The following is a 22,623-nucleotide window of genomic DNA, read 5'->3' as shown; positions in this document are numbered from 1 at the left end:
AGTATGAACTCTAAAATTCACTCCAGCATAAACTTGATCCAATTAACTAAATCACATGATTTTGCCTGTCTGGAATTACAGAAACCATAGAGCCAATACTGAGACAATGGGTCTACATCCAGCATGTATGAAGGTCCATTCAATCTCACAATGTTTTCTGTAAGAAACAAAAATGGCTGAAATAGTTGTGGTGGAAGAAAAGAGAAACATCAGACACAAATATTCACCTGCTTTCTGAAAGGCCTCATAAAATCTGAGAGAAGCTCTGGCTCTGCTATTAAATATTCTGGTAGAATTGGGGCACTGCCAACACTAGCAGGGCAGAGCAATATTTCCATGACTCTCTGAGGCAACAGAAAGATATTTTCCATTGACATACTTGTCTCTTCATCATCTTTTACACAAGTACACACTGCACCCTGCCCCAATGCCTCTGCTGTACGTGTGCATTCACTGAGATAATATACTTCCTGCTCTATATCCACTTTATTTCCTCTGTTCAAAGATCCAAGAGTTGTTACGTCAAAAGCATGTCTTTTATTGCCCAAAAACATCACTTTAGTGTTAGTACAGCTGCCTTCATTGGACCTGTCTTTACAATTACAAACAAAAGACTTGATTTAGCACATACTAGACTGCCTTACTGCTGAGCTGGGAAAGCTCCACATGTGCTAGCAGCTTGCTTCCCTTGGATTATGGTCCCAGGGCTCTAAAAAAACATAAATAAAGTTAAAAGATGCTCAGAGAATACAGATTTGCAGACTCAGCAATTTGAGGTTTCTGAAAAACTAAAAGAATGTGAAGACTCTGGAAATGGGATCTTCTTTTGCCAAAGGAAAACAATGCTACTATTTTATACTTCTACACCTTCTACTCCAAGACACTTGACAATCTTTCAGCATTTAGCAAGAGAACCTATCAATGAAAACACTATTTTTCATAAACAATAAAATGGAGATTAAATGATATTTTAAGAAACAGAAAGATCTCATGTTCTAAGTTTGCTTCCAAGACCTGAGTGTTTGACTGAGATTTTTACTTAATCATACTAAATTATGATAGAAATAATGTAAAATTTTACTACCATTGAGGAAAACAGGAGTTAGATTGAGTTAAAATGATACCAACAAAGTATATTTCAGGCAACTTACATTTGAATTTCTGATACAAGTGACTTAAGGTGCATTCATTAAGTAATGTATCATACCCTACATCTGGTAATGGAGTCATTATTTCAGGGTTTATTTTTTCAAATTAAATGCAGTTTTATGAACTACTGAAATAGATGACCAATTAAGTGATTTCAAATACAAAACCTGAATGAGGTGATACAATACCAATTGAAGTCTTTTTAAGTCAACTCTGCAATGCAGAAACTTGATTATATCTTCATACTAATCAATACAGCATGCAAATACTGACAGTAAGAATTATTAAAACAGGCAAAGAAGTTTTATGGGATTCATTTTTACAGCCACCCACTTGAAAAATCAAGAATAAGGTAATTATGCAAATTTCTTATGATAATTAAACCTCAAATTGTATATTCAATAATTCAAACTCTGCCTTCTCATATCAATATTGTACCAGTATACCTCATCGTTCACCTCCACAATGTGATCTCAAATGCCTCTAGTTATATTAAATATGTAAATTCAGAAAAATAAGTAATTTCAAAGTCATAAATTGGTTCCTAAAATACCATTGGCATGAAACAAAATAAATAGTTTTAGCTAAAACTTTAGCTAAGCACATTCATACTTCTTTTTTGGCAGAACCTTCCTACACTCAAGCAACAACTCTGAGCATAGGAAACTGAAGCTTATTGGCAAGAATGCGTTAACACACTCCTCTTGTGAAGAAGAACTTATCACCTTTATTGTGAACTTATAAAATTGCAAAGGCTTGTTTAGACTGGGTGCAGAAAAAAATCTTTTCTCCGTTTGTGACAAGACGGAGAGTTTGAAACACAAAGAGAAAATAGTGGAACAGTACTAATAATTAAGACCCAATATTAAAATAACTTCCTTTCTGTGCTCTGTGTCTTGAAATGCTGAACTTAACAAGATTTCATTTTGCAAAGGTCTTTAAGAAAAGAATGAGAGAACCTATGATTAATGGTTGCAGCAAGAATAAATAAATGAGGACAAGACTATACTGTGAAAGTAAGCTTGAACAGATAGCAAAAAGTTGCCAAATATGCTGAATACTTTAAAACAGGCTTTTGTAAAATGAATCACTGTATTCTTTATTATAAATTTAGAAATTAGTGCTTTATTTTAAAATTTAAAATATATAATTCAATAATTGCACAAATTATTTTATTAATTTATTGTTTCTTTTATTAGGTAAGTTATTTCCTTAAATCTATTAGAACTATACCCCTTATTTGTCACTGTTGTAGTGCTGCAAGAAATAACTTGAATCTTGAAATATACCACTGCATGGTATATTGTTGATGATTTGTAGTATAATGGAGTCCTAGGACAACTACAACAACATACTGTTCTTCTGTTCCTCTGCTCTTTCTCACCTTAGGAGTGTGAGAAGTACAGAATTTGAAAATCAGGATTTCAGAAGCAGCATTTTAAAGGGGATTCAGAGTTCATGGCTGTGGCTTTCTCTTTGTCTTATAGGATTCTTCTATTATGATTTTGTTTGAAGTAGAAAAAATGTCCTTTAAGTGTTTTGGATACTTTAAACTAGACCTTCCCTACAGTCCACATCTACATATATTGGAATTCACTGTTGCTTTCATACATATCTTGTGATTTTCCTCCAAAATGTCTTATTTGGAGTAAACATTCAAATAAAGAAAGGTTCTGAAAGCTTAGTTTGTAAAAGAACCTTTTTCCTCATCTAACTCTTTGCATAAAAAATTCTTTCTGTCTACGGAATCTGTTTGGTGTTTTCTGGTCACTAAATCCTAGGCTTCTTGGAATTTAAAAAAAAGAGCATAGTTGCCTATAATTTGCAGAGTTGCACAGACTTTGCGTCCACTCAAATGCATTAACTTTCCAGTTATACTGTCTCTCAAATATTGATTCATAACACTCATGTTTACAAGATTCACGCTCCTAAAAAAATTACAGATTATTGTAAGTGTATGAGGCAAGTTTTATTTTGGCAGATGTGGAAATATCATGGGTAGGAAATTTGAAATAAAACCAGGAAAAAGAGTTAGATAAAACATAAAAGGGACCATATAAGACCCAGGTTGATAAAAAAGTAATTTCTGTAGAAATTATGGGTAGACGGAGACAAAAAACTTTAAGAAACCTTGGATTGAAAAGAAATAGTAAGACACAGAACAACTGTGGAGATTGCGAACAATGGGAAAAGAGTCACACTATCACTTTTTGTGTCTTTCTAACTTCAGTCACTGCTGTGCAGTCACTATCACAAAACTTCTCCTTGAAGCCATAGTTTCTGCTCTTGTTACAAGGTCTTATTTACGCCTCTTCTAAAACGGCACTGAAAATCTTAGTCCTTGTTAATAAGATGCTTAACTGTTATCAAGGTTGAAATTCAGTTTGCTAGACAATTGCGTCCATTTGTTTCCATTCACTGTCATCAATGCTAGGTTGCTGTAGACTGAATGCTGCTATTGACTTAATTATAAGTTAGGAATTCACATGCAAACGTTCCATGCACCAGCCCAAAACTGGCCCCTTTTCAATCTGACATGAGATACTCATTCACTGATGGAGTGTAATTTTTTCATTTTATATGTAAATAACTTGCTTTTCTTCCCTCACTACAGAGTATTGAGTTATTCATGGTAATGTATTCTTTCATCATTTTTTTCAGAGTGGCAGTTTCTTCCAAACTTGGAACATCTCACAGCAAGCAGAGAAACCAACATCTTTTTCACACAGCATGATATTAGAATATTTGGCTAAAGGCCCTAAAACATTAAAAAGAAACAAACAAACAAACAAAAAATCTTATTCATGATCCTTGTGTTTACTTGTTATGCTCAATTTGTTCTTTCATGCTTGTAGCACACAGGAAATTTTGGTGGCTTGGTGTTTTAATGGCCTGGTGTTTTATCTTTATAAGGAAAGGGAGACTTTTCTCCATATATTTTCAATGATTTCTAAAGGAAAAAAACATGAAGCTATGTCTGAGAGAGGTTTTCTTGTTAAATGCCATGCTTCTCAGAGCCTCACATTCTATATGTTGTGGAACATTTATTGAAGGACTGCACACTGTAAGTTTTAACCAAGCAACAGATTCTTTTACTGTACAGAGCAATGTTAAGCTTATTCAGTGACATTATTTGAAATTTCAAGGTTATTTTGAATTTTTTAAAACATCTTTTTCAGTACTTTACCTCTTTCAAGATAAGATAAATTAAGAAGGTATACATTTTGTAAATAACTCTTTCCTATTACAAATATTAAATGAAACGACGTGTGGCACAAAGGTGATAGGTATGATGTTTGATATATGCACAATAATACACAACTTCAATTCATAATTCTGAACAAAATTTACCAATCTAATTAATGTACTACATCATTTGTTGGCAGGTACTATGATTTTGAAAGACATAACATAGAAAACATAGAAAGACATAACTAAAACTCTGTGGAATTAATTATCCAAAGTACTCATAGACACACAGAATTATTTGGGTTGAAAGAAACCTTAAAGATCATCCAGTTCCACGCCCGTCATGGGCACGGAATCTTCCACTAGACCAGGTTGCTCAATGTCTTGGACTTTATTAGAAACATAATTTTGTTTAATATTACTGTTCTCTCTAGTTAACACTTCTGTCATTAAAAAAAAAGGAATTTACCTTTAAAAGTAATTTTCTTTTAAAATCATTTGGTTTCTATAACACGCCAATAACTCTTCCTCTTTTGATACTTGAAATTATGCTAGTAATCAATGTATTTGTACCACAGTATTTGCCCTCCATCATAAGACAAATAGTTTTTGTAATTTCTTCTATTAGATGTTGGTCAACCATCTTCCCTTTAGTGAAAAAAAGGCAGAATTTCAAAAAGGTATTCAAATGTTTCATTCATTGTCACAAAGGAATATCTGAATAATTTTCTCACATATGGCAACCTAAATGCAAAGAAAAACCCTGCATTTTTAATAGGAAATTTTAATCAATTTTATGATGGAAAATTTATAAACTATGGGACAAAAAACATCAGTCGTCTTTACCTCGAATCTGGGAACATATGGTCCCTGTACAGTTCTCTTGGGAATCCCTACTTCATTGCTTCATCACCATGAACAAAGCTGTGATCTTGTCTCATTTTTCCTTCTGATGAATGCTCTCAAAACACCAAACTGTTACAACTTTTAAGAATAGTAAAGGATAATCACTAATGAGACAGACAAGGGGATAGAGTGTACCCTCAGCAAATTTGCAGGTGACACCAAGCTGAGTGCTGCTGTTGACCCACCTGAAGGACGTAATGTCATCAAGAGGAACCAGCATTTCATGAAGTTTAACAAGCCCAAGTGCAAGGTGCTGCACCTGGGGTGGGTCAGCCCTGATATCCATCCAGGCTGGGGAATGAAAAACTGAGACCAGCCCTGCCAAGAAGGATTTGGGGGTGATGGCTGATGAGAGGCTGGACATGTCCTGGCAGTGTGTGCTCACAGCCCAGAATGCAAGTGGTATCATGGGCAGCTGGGAAAGGGAGGGGATTCTGCCCATCTACTCTGCTCTGGTGAGGTCCCACTTGAAGCACTGCATCCAGCTCTGGGGTCTCCAGCACAGGAAGGACATGGACCAGTTGGAGTGAGTCCAGAGGGCCACCAAGATGGTCAAAGGGATGGAGCACCTCTCATATGAGAAAAACCTGAGAGAATTGGGTTTGTTCAGACTGAAGGTTTTGAGGTGGCCTAATTTCAGCCTTTCAGTATCTAAACAGAGCCTACAAGGAAAGTGGAGAGAAACTATTTACAAGGGCATGTAGTGACAGGACAAGACAGATTGGCTTCAAACTGAGAGTAGGTGTAGATTAGCTATTAGGAAGAAATTGTTTATTGTGCAGTGGAACATATTGCCCAGAGAATTTGTGGATGCCATGTATCTTCAGTGAAAATTTTCTTCCTGATGTCCTACTGGAAGTTCCCCTGATGCTGCTTGAAGACATTTCCTCCTGTCCCATTGCTGGTTGCCTTGGAGTAGAGGCCAACAGCCACATGGCTGCAGCCTCCTTTCAGGTAGTTGTAGAGACTGATATAGTGTCCCCTGAGCCTCCTTTTTTTCAGGTTAAACAACCCCAGCTCCCTCAGCTCTTCCTCAGAGGACTTGTGCTCCAGACCCTTCACCAGCTCCATTGCCCTTCCCTGGACTCACTCCAGCCCCTCAATGTCTTTCTTGAGATGAGAGGCCCAGAACTGGACACAGGACTTGAGGCCTCACCAGTGCCATATATTGAGGAAAATCACTTCCCTGGTTCTGCTGGCCACGTTATTCTTGATACAGGCCAGGATGCCATTGGCCTTTTTTGGCCACCTGGGCACATGCTGGCTCATATTCAGCAAGTCAACCAGCAGCCCCAGGTCCTTTTCTGCTGGGCCACTGTTCAGCCATTCTGTCCCCAATTCATCTCGTTTATTTAGAAATTATCTCAAGTACTTAAAAAGAAGAAATGAGGGCGAGTTTTTGGTAAATAATTTCTAATAATTTACATTAAAATTATCATAATTTTGTTATTTATGACTTTAATATGTATATTCTACTTCAGAAGCTGTCCTGGTTCAGGGCAAGTTTGGGGAAACAGGGCAGACGATTGGGGATAAAGGCATCATACAGCCACCCTAGGACAGAAGCCAAGAGAAGCACGTCTTAGCAACTAAGATAAACAGGTAGTCTAATATCGGCATCTATTATTTTCATTTAATTGCCATTTTGCTTTTGTTTCATGATTCTGGTCACACTAGACTCTCCAAAAAAAAATCAGCAGTGCATATATATGTGTGTTGGGGGTGTGGTAGGTAAATAAAAAATTATTTTTTAAATTATCTTTTTTTCTGAAAGACAGAAACATATAAATGAAGTTTGTAGACAGAAGAGAAGGTTTAAATGCTATTCCCTGCCTGGTTTGTATTGGGCCTATTATCAAAATTTCTCTTCAAACTGCTTTATGACTAGAGTCAGTCTTATTATATTGGCTTCACTTAGCCACTGGCTAGTTAGCATTCTTAATAGATTCATTGAGTTGAATGGAGATGAGAATACATAGTTTTCAAATGCAAATATGAACACAGGAATAATCTGGGATGCAAGCAGGAGTATGCTTTAGACTGAAGTAAGTGGGAAAAACATAAGTGTCAAAATCCAAGGCCTCTAATAATGCCAGCAGATACTCTTGTGAACAGGAACAGTATGAAAACTGAGGAAAGTCTCCAAGTAATATCGTAAACTGAAAGATTATGAGAACACTTGTTTACAAAATTTGTTTTACAAGAGAAATTGATTGTGTGTCACTGGATGATAGGGGAGAGGATGCTGAACTTCCACTGCAGAAATTCAGAAATCAGGGACTGCAGAATTCCCTTCAAATGCTTGAACATTTCTGATGTTCTATCTGTCCCATGATCACTACATTCCTGTCCAGTGCAGAGTGATCCAAAACCAGACTGTGATCATACAGTCAATAATCACAAGGCTCAGTTAAGGCAAGCAGGTAATTACCAGATGACAGTAAGAGAACATGATTCACAGTATAACCTAATTACATGCACCAGAAATATGATTACTACATTTTATAAAGGTTTTTCAGTCCCCTTTAATTTGACAGTTAGTGTATAAAATATGTTTTTCCTCTCTAAAACAAACAAGCATCAAAATGTCTTCATAGCACACAGGTTATGTAGCAATTAAAAAGATATCTATTACAGTTGCATAGAAACTATAGAAAATCCCACTATAAGGATGTACAGCAAAAAATCAAAAGGGGACAGATATTGACAACTGGACTTCATTCTCATTGTGGGGTCCAGCTTAAAGTTTTGTAATGGCTGTAATTTAATTATTAGTTTGCAGTCAGAATATAAGCAAAGGGAAGTGACTGATGTCTGACCAAGGACAGTTGCAATAATTATTGTATACACAGCATTTAGGAATGCTGATCAGCAGAGCTTCTGTACATAATCATATCAATTCAACATATATAATTTAAAATAAAACAATCTTATCTTTCTCAACATAATAGAAAATGCAGAAATACTAATATAAAACTGCTTAATGCACTCTGTATGTGTAATATATGCTTAGATGGCAGAAAATAAAGGACAGAAATTGTCCTCACTCTCAAAAATTAAAGAATTTAAGAATAAAATTTCCTTATACAACCAGTAAATGAGTTAATGTTTAGTTGAAAAATTGTTTTGGAACCATATCCTCACTCTCATCTTCTAAATCCTTACTTGTAATACTTTTGATAGTACAGTCTTTATGCAAATGCATCAAATCACTGCTGACACTTACACAGGCTCAGTTTCAAAAGTATGGAAGAGGCAAAGAAGCAACACCTATATGTTTTTTGAAGGTGTATTATGATCAGTTTCAGATGAAAAAAGGGACCTACCTCCAAGAGGACAAAGAAATTGAGCACAGATACATTTTCACTTTTTCACTATGGTGAGTCTCACATGCTAACTTAAACAGCTACATTAAAAAAATCTTTAAATAGCTGATGAAGAATATTTCAGTATACATTCAAGCACTGCTTTGCCTTCTTAAATGAATCTATTTTTTCCCCCAAGGAATAATAGTTCCTTAAATGTGAAATAGATTTTTTTAGGTGGGAGTTCCATCATTTTGGAGGGAAAAAAAAAATCTTTTTTAGTTGGCCATCATTTAGTGTCAACCTAAAACCTGTAATTAATATGTCCTATATATGTCCTAATTGGTGAATTAGCTTGCTAGTAAGATGACTCCTTATCTGGCTTTATATTTAATACAATTTCTATTAAATCTTTTTAGCATGTAGGCTTGCCAACAAAATTAGAAAGCTTTTGATTTTGAATTGGGAAGCTAAAATTTTGGGAATAGGTATTTTACCTTTTATTCACATGAGGGAAAAAAAACCCTAAAAACACTTCAAACATGAGTTTGAACCTGCCAGTATTGCACACATAAATTATCTTTCCTTCCATTACATTCTCTTTTCACGGTGGCAGAAAATATTTGTCAGCATTAAGGCAATCAGGTCATAGCTTGATTTCTTTCCTTAAACAGCTATGTAATGTATAATGAATCACATTTTAGCCCTGTACTACAAAGGTTTCCTCTTCCTAATACATTAATAGCTGAAAAACCTAAGAAAAATCTGATTTCAAGGAGGGCCACAAAGATGATCAGAAAGTTGGAGCACCTCTCCTACAAGACAGTCTGAGAGAGCTGGGGTTGTTCAGCCAGCAGAAGAGAAGGCTTTGAGCAGACCTCAGTGCAGCCTCCAGTACTTCAAGGGAAGGAGGAAAAGGACTTCTAAAGAGGAGGAAGAGGGACTTTTTATACAGCAAAGAGTGACAGGATATGGTGCAATGGTTTTAAACTGAAAGAGGGGAGCTCTAGATTAGATATTAGCAAATTAGATGTTAAATTCTTTCCTCTAGAGGGTTTTGAGGTACTGGAAGATGTTGCCAAGGGAGGCTGTGTGTGCACTACCCCTTGTAGTATTCAAGCTCAGTTTGGATGGGGCTTTGAACAACCTGGTGTTGTGGAAGATGTCCCTGCCCACTCAGAGGCTTGGAACTAGGTGATCTATGTTTCTTACAACCCAAGCCATTTTGTATTTTATTATGTGATTCTATAATTAACATAAAAAAGGGAACAGTAGTCACTGATGGGCATGTCTCTTGACAGGAACTCAGTAATAATTGTATAATATACAGTAATAGCTTTCCTTTTCCTAGAGATATGTGAAGTACCACAATGTTCTGCTGAAATTATTCAATAATCTTGTTTTAAAATTTTGAACACTAGCCTGCTACTTTGTGTTGTGTTCTAGGTAAGCTTCAGCTGGAAAAATGCTACTCTAGGAACCTATATACTTTTCTTCACAACACCAGCTCACACACACAAAAGTATTTTATACTTTGTAGGAAATGATGTGCAATAAAAAGGAAAAAGAATTACATATGTCATTTTCATGGGGAAAGAAAAATGAAATAAGAACTTTAAACTGCACAAAGCTCTTGCTGCTGCAGTGTCAGCAGTTCTGTAGAAAAGTCAATCACCCCATCATTGCTTCACTGTTCTCGTGACCCTGGAGAGATGGAAGACAGAAATGGCTTCTGAAGAAACAATCAAATAATAAACAACAAAGAAACAGAACAAAAAACAAATGAAAATTTAAAATGTTGTATACATGGCTTGTTGAGATAAAAGAGGTTTAATAGCAAATGAGAACTCAGACTTTAGGTTTTGCCTCTGTGCTTGGATTATGATGTACAGAATATACATATGGTTTATTGCTTGCTGGAGACAGGGAAAAGTGAATACTGTAAATAATTCATATTTAATTCCTATTATTGCTGCACAATTCAAGAAAGCAGAGGGAATATATTGCTATTAAGCACACATTTTATATATTCTTGTCAGAAAATTTTTGGTAAGCTGTATTTTATTACGTTACATTAGCAACTTTCATCATATGCATTACTGCTCCATTAAAACTAAAGTGTTTATTTCAACTGATATGAGTAATAACAGGCAGCATCTATTATATTATTAGTTAGGCTGCAGTAAAGTAAAGAATGCTTGGAAGGCCTGAGAAGCCATGAAGGGAAGTAGACATTTTAAAATCACTTTCCAAAGAATATATATTATATATGTCTAAAATAACTGGCAGATGTGCATACAGTAAAAAAAAATTCACAGCTGCACGTATGTGTTTTCCCATTAGTGTATACAATTTAATTAGTAGCTTTGCTGTGTAAAGAAAACTAAATTGTTTGTAATCCATTATTAAAAGTTTTTTAGGACTGTCTGAAAGTTTTTAGGACTGTCTGGAAAAATCTCAAAAATTTTTCTGATTTTATCATAAAAGTCTGCAACTAACTCTTAGCTAAACTAAGTGGGAGATACTAAAAGAATAAATTTTGCTGACATACATTGTAACACAGAGATTACAGCATTTACCTGTATTTGACATAGGAAAAAAATTGTACCCTTATGGTATAAACTGAGATGGAGGCAACTGCACATACAAAGTCTCAGTTCATCATGTTTGTAACATTCATAGTTCTGTGTCTTAACATCCAACTTACACCTCACCCCACTTACACCCCACCCCACCTCTTCAGAAACAGAGGTTTCAATGCAGCTTTTCTGTTTATCCAGTCCTGCTATGGTTTCCCTACACCTCTCTATGAATCCCCTATTCAAGAATTCTGCATGTAGAAAAATATATTGTAAGAATTATGCTAAAATTAATGAGCATTTTTCAGATGTAAAAAATAAGTATTACAACTAACCCTGAAATGAGTTTTGAAATCTATAAACTCTTAAGATGTCTGTTTTGAATTCACTTCTCTGTGGCAGGTAATGTATCTATTGGCAGTCAATAAGTCACTATTGTCAGCTCCCATCTGCCTTTATGCTGAGCGTCTTCACAGCTGACCTATGTCTCTATGTCTTGTTCATACATTTCTCCTTTCTGTTTAAAAATATAGCCATTTACTATTTTATCTGATACATATGACAAAGAAAAAAAGTCAAGATAAGTATTCGCTAGCTCCTGAATTACACTGATTTACTGAATATAATGCTGACATAGGGAAATGATCCACAAGGAACACATTTGAATAATAACTGTTGTCTCAGTGCACCCCACTTGCATTTCTGTTTCATTCATATGAGTTCTACATGCTGACAATTAAGTGCATATAGAAAATGAAAATTACCTTAGAATATAAAATACAAATCAAAAATATATTTTGCACCTTCTCTCAATTAAATTAGAATGTAGTTATATTTTGAAATTTTCCTCCATCAACTGATAAAGCAATATTTTTGCTTTAAGGTAAGTTTCTTTCAATAATATAGAACTGAAATATTTGTTTTGGTTCTAATGTATGGTGAAATCAATTATCCAACTTCTTGGTTTTCTGTAGAATTAAGACCACATTATGCAACAAAGCATTATCATAATAGGTGGCGTTAGACTTAAAACTTCTTCTTTTATATATCACAGAATCATAGTCATATCATAGAATTCAAGGTGGGAAGGATTCTCAAGAATTGTTGGGTCCAATCTTTCTCAGCAAAAGCACAGTCTAACTAAAATGGCCAGCACCCTGTCTATCTGAATCTTAAATGCCTCCAATACCAGGGAATCCACCTGGGAGAGATTTTTTTCTCCCTGGGGAGATTTTGCCAATGGCTGATGTTTTTCTTTGTGAAAAAATTTCTTTGTGTGTCCATTTGGAATCTATCCAGAAGTGACTTGTACCCTATACCCCTAATTTCTTCCATACAACTCCTTGTAACAAAAAGGGAGTCTCCATTTCCTATGTAGCCACCCTTTCAGTCCTGGAGCACAGTGACAAGCTCTACCCTTCTCTAGGCTGAACAAGCCCAGTTCTCTCAGTCTTTTCTTACATGGCAACTTCCCAATCACTGATCATCTTTGTGGCCTTTCTCTGGGCCCTCTCCAGCCTTTCCACACCATTTTGTAAACTGGGAGGAAAACTGAGCACAGTATTCCAGGTGTGACCTGAAAAGTCCTGAGCAGAGTGGAACAATGACTTGTTAATCTCTGCAGGGGATGCTGCTGCTGATGAGCCCGGCACCCTGCTGGCTGTCTTTGCAGCAGCAGCACAGTGCTCACTCACAGTGAGCTTGCTGACCACCAGGACCCCCAGGTTGCTTTCCACAGAGCTGCCCCTCAGACAGATAGATCCCAGCCTGTGCTGTACTCCTGGATGAAATATATGTGTGTGTGTGTATATATATATATACACACACACTATCTACATCTATATAAAAATTATATATTATGTGTAAAATCTTGGGGTTTGTTCTATGATCTTTACAAAGATAAAAATAAAGCCAGTGTAGCAATCTTTTAAGGACAATTTTGGGTCACGTGTCTCAGATTTGCACAGAATTTCAGAATGCTAGTTGGATTTTTTCCTAGAAAAATAGGAAGATGTAAAATCACACTTGTTAGTACCTTATCTTCTGTTTACTCTATTCTTCCCACTAATACCTTAATTCTAAACATCCTTATAGCTTACAAAAGCCTGTGATTACTTCCAGGTGTAATTTATCCCATAAACCAGTAAATGTCTTATTAATGCACTAACCAAATTTCATATACATGTAATCACCCCCTGTTTTGTTTTTCTTTCTCCACACTAATGGCATAAGCCAATTTATTCCTTTGCCTAACCATTTTATATGTGTTTGCCAATATATTTTATATGTTTTTCTATTTTTTTGGATTTTACAATCAACAGGTAGTGGAAGTATCCTGGTGCATATTTAGCATACTGAAAGGTCCTTCAGGCAGCACAATAAAGTAGTTGAATGTACTATTAATTTTTACTCAATTTTGTGTAGCAGCTGAAAAAAATACTACACAAAATATGGAGTGGGTATTACTTAACTATTATAGTTTGTGGTGGTGATATAGATACACAGCTATTTTTAAGGAAGAGCTCCAGATTTTGCACAATGGCTCAAGAAAAACAATTACCCAAATTTTAGTGGAATATTTTAACTATGGGGTGTGGTAAGTATAACAATGGGGAAAAAGACATGCATGCCCTGAAGCAGAACTTCCAAGATGCTCTCTTGCATCTGCATGCTGTCAGCTAAAAGACCAATACTGTATTTTTCCAATATTTGCTAAAAGAATTGTCTTGAAATGCATAACTGCAGAGGGGTACTCCTGTGAGTGCTCTTTGTAAAACAAAGGATATGACATGGGATATAAGAATTCAACAGAAACCTGCCATTCAAATTCTGCTATGCTAACCTCTGCATGCTGCAAAGCCAACAAATGCTTTTTTCATCATAATGCCATTTGTGAAGGTAACTGATTGCCAAATACAAGCAATGAGAAATAAAATATCTGCTTATTGGTGCTCTTCCTTTAAACTATTTTCTACTGAGATTAGTACAAAACAAGCAGACATGTTAGATAATGCTAATAAAAGCATTTGACTAAAAAGAAATATTTCTCCTTTTTACAGGTGATACAAGTACTAAAGGTCAGTTAAGTACAGTAAATGGAGCCCACACACTGTGCATCTAAATCATTGGTAGCTGTGTACTACATTCCAAAGTTTTCAGAACTTTTTGAACTGAGTAAACAATCAATCAGAACATTGTTCCTGTCAAAAATAAACAGTTATGATACCCACTAAAATGCAGAACAAATTGGTGACACTCCCACATTTGTTTTAGCACTATAGTATAAATCAGCAGCATATAAAAGGGTAATCAGACAACAGAACTGACAGTAGTGTTTTACAGTACTCAATAAATCTCATGCCTGAACAGAAAATGACAGAACAGCACTGAAAGAACTGTTTGCTTTTCCAGAAAGCTCTGCAGTCCAGATCCAGCAAATGACTGAGGAACTTACAACAAGACACCAATGAAATTAATGCTTCAAAACCTGAAGCTGTGAAAAACTTCAAATCAAAAAGCTTCCATAAAGCCTCTTTATGACGTCAGTGGTATTTGGAAAGATAAGACACACCAGTTTCTGACCTTTAAGGATCCCTAACTGCTTAATGGAGAAGAATTTCAATGTTGGCAATGTCAAACAATTTATGGCTGAACTCATCTCAGTAAGAATTCTTTCAAAAACTGGTGACTGGTGCCTCCAAGAAAGGGACTCTTGGCAAAACCTGGGTTCCACCAGCAGAAAAATAAAAAAAATATACTGAAACATGGAATACTTCAGTGCTCAGGGCCTTCTCTAAAAGTGACCTTGGACTGTGTAAATTTTAAGTACAACTGATATTACTGTTACACAAGCTAGGGCCACAAAAATCTGAAATTTGGATTAACAGCTTTCTCTGAGAGATCTTGGAGCACTACTGTCCCCTTGGCTGGGGATGAACCAATATATGTTCTAACATATCATCAGAACATATACTCAGGAGAGAGAAAGAAAGGTAAAGAGACAGACCGACAGAAAGGAATTGGGAAAGAAAAAAGGGACCTTACCTCACTTTTAAATTGCCTTGCTGTGGTTGTCCATCGTAAATTGACAAAATATCAAAATCTTCCTCAAGGGCAAAAGTATGAAATGACAATTGTATCCTGTTACGCTCTCCTGTGATAATGATCCATGTGCAGTTGGCATAATTTGGATAACCATGAGGAAATCCAGGGCTTTCTATAGTACCATTTGGTCCCTGTACTAAGCCTCCACAGTTCTGACCTGAAAAAGAAGAAAGGAAAATTTGCAGTTGGTTTTCTTTTCCCTCACCCAGTATATAGTCTTACATAAGTACCTATATGTAAACTTAATTTTGAAATATTTTTTCCAGATTACAAACAGCACATAAAATTGCATTTATACCATTCTTCCCTTTGGATCAAAACCCCTAACAGCTGGATTTTCTGAGACACTCAACATCTTTTTATGCAGTGAATCATTATTTAAGGTTCTGTAGTATTAACAATGTATGACTTATTCATTCAAATGTGAAATTTCAGCATTAGTCTTAATGCCATAAATTCAACAGACTGACAGTTCTAATGGCAAGAGAGTGTCCAAAAGTTTTTGGCAAATGACATTTAAAAAGTTTTTTATGTAAGTACTAAAATATCAGAGTTTCTGATGTTCTGAAACCTACTTTAACAAGAACAGCAGTCTGTAGACACATTTAATATGCTTTGTGTAGCAACTAATCAAGATTTCTATACTTTGAACAGCAATATTTCTGTGGTATAATATTTGTAGTTCCATGTGTTTTGTGCTAAGAAAAGTGGGGGTATTTGGTCTTTTTGGTGTCATGTTTTTGGTTTTTTTTTGGGGGGGAGTTTTGTTTGTTTTGTTTGTTTATTTGTTTGGTGTTTTGGTTTGTTTTTGTTTGTTGGTTTGGTTTTGGGGTTTTTTTTTCCTTTTTTTTGTTTGGGTTGGGTTGAGTTGTTTTTTGTTTTTTTTTTTTTATTCTCAAAAAATAAAACTAAGGGTTTATTCAGTAGGCTTTTGTATCTGGTTTGTACATCCTACAGACTTTGTGAGGGCACGATAGCTCATTAACAGGAATTCCTCAGCAAGAAACCTTGACTTAGATTGCACACTGTTGCTAGTTTCCTACTTGATTTTGTTAATGCCCTACACAACAGTTGTACTGACTCTGAACTGGAGAGAAGCATTAATGAAATATTTGAACAGAGAAAAATATAAGGGCATTCTGTGGACTGTAATGCTTGGATTATTATATGTATTTTAAGTGCTTGAGAACAAGTATAATCCTATATTTTATTGTTATACCTAAACCAGAAGAGTATTTCTGACTGCAGTTTTGTTTTTAACTTCCTAGCAGTGGGTGTCTCAGACTGAATCTTTCAGAGAAGCGCTGTCAAATTTTTGTAGGAGGTTTCTAAATCTTAATGAGATGGATTTAATAAAAGGGATTTGGTCCTACAACTAAAGAACTTACAAGTAATCATTTTTACTATATTTCAAATATAATAACTCTAATGAAGAGATTAAAAAAAAGTCTGTGGTGATTCAGGAAACTTTTAAAATAAAAATCTTCTCTGGTATACCTATCATTTGATTTACTTTAATAAGACATCTTTATTATCCAACATTTTCAAAGAAGGAACCTATTACACCATGAACTTAGCATGAATATTTCAGTTATGTACTGTTCACTAAAAATTATCAGCCTGCTTGCAGACACTTGCAGATGCATTGTATCCTTCTTCCTAGAACCCCAGGGGAAATGTCATACAAATGCCACAAACAATTTAAAATAATTTAATTACTACAGAACTGATGTTCTGAAAACAGAAAGAGAAAATTATAGTGACAGCCCACCACCCTGTTACTCTAACCATCTACTTCATGTCTCCAACATCGGTTTCAGTAAGTCAAGTACCCCTTGCAAACTGTGCTGCACAGCAGCCTTCCTACTGCTTGGGTGTGAAAGGTTTGCATTTAAAAAGGAGTGCATCTTAGCGATTCATCTAAAATCTGTCAGAGACAGAACCTCATTTTAGGAGGAGAAATGTGTAATTCTAGTGTATAAAGAATACAGTACACCATATGTAACTGCATATGTAAATGCAGTATCTTAACTTCATTTATGACATCCATGGAGACAGACAAATTATGTCCCCAATCTCTTTGGAAACCTTAGAGCTGACTTAAAGTAAAACTTTATTAATCTTTATTTTTAAGCTTTAATAACTTTATAGTTATATTGTTATAAAGTTTATAATATAAACTTTATTAACCTTTATTCTTAAACTCCATATTGCTGCAGTAGAAAGTGAACCCTCACAGCCCCCAGCATGGCCGTGACTTAGCAGCTTCCTTACACAGACGCTTGTTACCTACTTGCAGAAGTTGTTGTAACTGCCAGTGATTGCTCCCAGTTTTATTCCTAAAGGTGTTTTGTACTCCTATCTGTAGATACAGGTTATTGTGCATTGTTATTTTGGAAAATAAACAGACTCTAATGAGGAATAAGGCAGAAAATGTTTTAGCACTGTTTAACCTAAGCATTTCTTACAATCCAGAGACCATTTTTTCTCCGCTTTGCTTTTACTCTCCTGTATATATATTCCTCTAGTTCTGAAACTATTCATACACAGGTTCTAAAATTATTCATACACATATTGCCTATTCATTCTGTACCCAAAAAAATGAGGGAAAGGAGAATCAGAAAGAAAAATGATTACTGTGAAATGTTATTTAGGTTAGTTCTTAATTTCAGATGCATATATAAATATATACTTATTTATTTACTTAGTGTTCAGTAAAAAAAACAAGTAAAAATCCTAGAGGAAAATTAATATACCATTAACTCCCAGAAAATTAACTGCTGCACACACACAATTTCAAGGAAGATTTTGCTTCTGAAGTAAGCAATACTGAAAGAGGTTTTAAGAGCTATACAGACCCAGAAAACACATCTTCTAAGTCTGCCCCCTACCTAGTTAAGATACAAGCATGTTAACAGAGCAGAAAGTGGAAAAAAAATGCCAGCTGCTATCTGTATAATACCTATTTTGTCAATATATACAAGTCTAAAACCTTCAGAACTGTCAAATGTTACACCTCTTCAAAGGAGTAACATTCAGCATCAAACCACTTAAAAGAGATTCAGTTGGAAGATATACTTGAAGAACAGGAACAAAGAGACTTAGGGTGACAGGTAGCAGCAAATTACATAAGAGTAGAGCATACATACAAGAATTAATGCAGTTTCTGATTGCAGAGACACCACAGACCAGCAAGAGTACACTGATGAGATTAGCTAAGAATGTTTTGTTTCTTATGTGTATTTTAAGAGAAGAATCATCAAAGTAAAGAAAATAAGCACATCAACATGAAAATGTAAAAAAATATCAGCAGATATTAAGTACTGGGCTGAATGTAGACTGAATATCACTGAACACAGCCCAAAAAGGTCTATTCCTACATTTCACTTTAGTTTTGGTCTTTGTGTCAAATAACAAAATAAATATTGCCATTTTTCACAAGATGTGCAGTCACTGATTGAGTACAATAGGAGTACAATGAATTATTTTAATACCAAAGGTGTATTAGACTGTGATTATTTGTATGATACCACAAAACTGTTTATATGAGTATAAACTATGCAACTATTATTAGTTTTCTGTATTTATCTGTATATTTCTGTATGTATTCTGAAATATCTTCTTAAATTGTCTGCAAGAAGATATTTCAGGACAGCTATTTTTACCTTATGATATAAAAAGCGTATTTAAAAAAAAACTGTTGCCCTTGGGTTGTAGTTGAGAAATATTTAAAGTGATAATATTTAAAGTGAATAAAAAGTGCTATTCTTTTTTTCAAAGTTACTTTGCATATCCTGTACCAGTCCTATTGCACCTGCCCAGGCTCAATATTTCTAAGTGAGAGCCAATGAAGAAAACAAAACACTGCAATTTTGCCCTTAACACTGATGTCAAACGGGTGGTAGAATCACTAGGAATCACTATAATTTTAATACTGCATTGCTGTAAGATTTTGAACAAACTTCAAAAAATAAAAACTTAGAAAGCACTTCCTAAAAAATCTGATTTTTATTTTCCTGGGCCTTTAGGTTTACTTATCACATACTCCCCCTACACACACTTCCCATCCTGTTTACGATATTCATTGACTTCTTTTTGTTTGTTTGTTTCAAGTTTCAAATGCTTCTACAAAAAAACATGCAAAAAGGAGCACTTCTCTTCTTGTAATTCATAAGGTAGTCTGTGGAAGACTAATACATATGTATACATATTTATATAATAATAGGAATTTTTGCAGGATATGTGTATATTGAACAAGAAAACTGTGAAATGCATCAAAACTAAATCTAGTAAAGTTAGTGCTGCTAAAGATATTTTGATCAATCATGATAATGAAAATGAAGTCATGTTTATTCTTATGACTGTAAGTAGAACCTTCCATTCTGCAGCTACAAGGACTGAGAAAATATGTCTAGCAAGATTGGATCTTCCTCATTACTTGAAATAGTTTCTTATATGAATTTGTATTAGTAAATTTAATAAGTAAGAACAGCTGCACTCAGCCAGATCAAAGGCTCATTCTGCTCAGTATCTTTTCTTCAACAGCAAGTCAAAGGAGGGAGGACTTTGACAAAAAATATCCCTCCCATTCATGAGCAGCATCTCAGGAATTTCTTAAAAGGAAGACATTCCAGTACCCTTGTCTTTCTGTTTAATTGTCCTTGATATTATAGTTCTTTATAAACTCATCTCTGGGTCATCCTCTGAGTCTGTACTAACTTCTAGAGTCTTTCAGGTATTGTAAAGGAAATCCTAAAACACAAAAAAAAAAAACCCTTTTTTGTGTTTGTTCAGCATTTACCTTCTGTTAGGTTCGTTTGACACCCCAGTAAGTTTATGCATGAAAAGAGAACATATAGATGATCTTTTCCTATGCTTTCTATGCCTCTTAGCATCTCACTGACATCTGTCATGTTCCAGCTTCTTTTATTTACAAGTTCAAAAGTTCCATTTCATATTGTTGTTCTTTGCACCTAAGTGATTTTATCACCCTTCTATGTCCATTTTGATGCTGTGTTATACCCTGCATGAGACAGGGATACCAAAACTTCTTTTAATATTCAAAATGTGTATACATCATTTACACAGTAATAATATTAATCCTTTTCCTTCTTCTCACACTAATTTAATATTTTCTTTTCTAATGTAAGTAGTAGCTTGACATTTTATATGACTGTGGATTATAACTAAGATTTTTTTTCTCTGGAATTACAGTGAGGCTATAGCCTGTCATTTTACATAGAAAAATGTGATTTATTAGATTTCCTACAGTTTATTACTATTTACATCATATCACATCGCATTCGTCTACTCTGAATTTTATCAACTACTCCAACACCCCCTTACTTGATCACATAAGGCTATTTTTTGTCATTCTTCACAATTGCTCCTCATTTCCATTAACTCATCACTTCCTATCATCACAGTCACTTCACTGCTCATCCTCTTTTGTAGATCACTTATGAGTGCACTGAACACACATACCAGCACGGATTTCTTTGGGATGCCACGGTGACACCTTCCTTTGTTAAAAAAAATGCATTTTCTCCTAAGGCACAACTTTTATCCAACCTTTCATCAATGTACAACTTTCTTATGCCCTACCTGGTTTATTTCCTTTACAGCCTTTACTGGGAAGCCTTATTCAATATCTTCTGGAATTCTGATGACCTTTATCCACATTCAGGCTGTCTCATTCAGAGAACTCCACTAGGTTTGAAAAGCATATAATTTTAAACCTTTTCTTCCATATGTCATATTTAATCATGTGCCAATCGATTTTTTTCTTTAATAGTTTCCTAACACAAATTTCAGGTGTTCTGGCCTTTATCCCTTAACACCCCTTGGTCCCTTCTAAATATGGACATCTAAGGTGAATTTAAGCTGGAGATTACTTTTGCTGTGCAACAATTTTTTTCCCTAGATTGTCTCTTAAACTCTGGATAATACATGGTGCTTGTGACATTACCGTTTATTTTGACTGCTTGTTTCACAACCTGTTTTACCAAATTTTTGACTTCAAACAGAGGCATTGAGGAATTTCCACAGACAACAGTCCAGGCGTGTCAATTACAAAGCCTATATATTTTTGGCTGTCTTCCCTAATCTCATTTTTATGTTGCTAGTATCTATTGGCCCAGCAAGAATCTCTTGCAGGGTACTTGCAAAAGAGTAATTTTTAGTTTTACAGTGCTGGCAAGCAATGCTCTTGGACACTAATATTTTATTTTCAGGAAAACCTTCAGAGAGGTCCCCGCAGTCCCTAAATTTTACTGGGATCTCACTGATAGACCTGCTTTCATTTATCTTACCTTGGGATTATCTCCTCTGGCACAAAACAGCACTGACCACTTGCTTTGGATATATAACAGGATGAATCCCATCATCTCTCTCCTATTCTTAGTTGTGAGGCCTTAATTATAGGAGTTGATGGTTAGAGCCTTCAAAGATTTTAAATCCCTCTCCTGCACAGCAAATTCAGACATCCATCTCTCATGGCCCCAGAGCACCTCACACCTGCAATTTTGAGTCCTTTAATTCAAATGTGCACAATTGCAAAACTGTTTTACTGCAGTGTTAGCCACAACTTAAATGACTTAGCGTAGCAAAGTGCATGAGAGCAACAGTTTCTTAAATATGACTTTTAAAAAAAAGGATAAAAAATAAATGTTCCTGATAGCGCAAAAAAGTGTTATGTACACATAGAACAAAAAACATCTCCCATTTTCCTAACAGCAGATAACTACAGATTTAAATTGTGGCTGCTATCAGTTGAGACAGTGGAGCAGTAGAGAGCTGTAAGACATGAGCAGGTGGTTTGCACACCTCGTTTCAACCACCTCTTTTTCCTTCCACTTGTGTTTTTATATTCTCTGTATTTTCTCTTCTCCTGAGCACTATGCCTACCCCCACTTCGACCTGCAGCCCCTGCCATCAGTTGGCTGTGCTCTGCACTGGGCCTTCATCACTTCTTCCTCATTAGGATAACCTCAAGGCATCTTCTGACTGTCTTACTACTCAGTAAAACTGCTGTTTCCCAAATAACTTCAGTCAAGAACGGAAATGTCAAATGGCCAGAGAGGCAAAGGCACTATTCTTTGAGGACTGTTTTAAATAGCATGTAGCTTCTTCAAGTGTCCTTTAAAAATCCATAAAAAAAACCTCATAATACCATTACAAGGCACTTTCCAGGGAATTAATCAAATCAGAAAGTACTGAGATCCTTTTAATTTAGGCATCATTGAAGATTTATTCACAAGCAAGCCACCATCTTTACTGGCATACCTAGAGCATGCCCCAGCACAGAGATCTCACAAAGAGGGTACCTGCCCCACACCAGAGTCTGCTTGCTGTGCCTGCCATCACTTTCCAGCCTCAGGGAGAACTGGCAA

General features: G+C 35.4%; 1 protein-coding gene across 1 annotated transcript in view; it reads right to left on the bottom strand.

Annotated features, from left to right (window-relative positions):
• CSMD1 (CUB and Sushi multiple domains 1) overlaps window positions 1-22,623 on the bottom strand; it is a 1,092,714-nt gene that overhangs the window by 858,924 nt on the left and 211,167 nt on the right. Inside the window, exon 2 of the mRNA XM_053939637.1 lies at window positions 15,173-15,389. Within this exon, the coding sequence (XP_053795612.1) occupies window positions 15,173-15,389 (217 nt within the window). The remainder of the gene's footprint in view (window positions 1-15,172; window positions 15,390-22,623) is intronic.

This window comes from Vidua chalybeata, chromosome 3, assembly GCF_026979565.1.
Source record: "Vidua chalybeata isolate OUT-0048 chromosome 3, bVidCha1 merged haplotype, whole genome shotgun sequence".
Lineage (NCBI taxonomy): Eukaryota > Metazoa > Chordata > Aves > Passeriformes > Viduidae > Vidua > Vidua chalybeata.
This window is presented reverse-complemented; position numbering and strand designations above follow the sequence as displayed.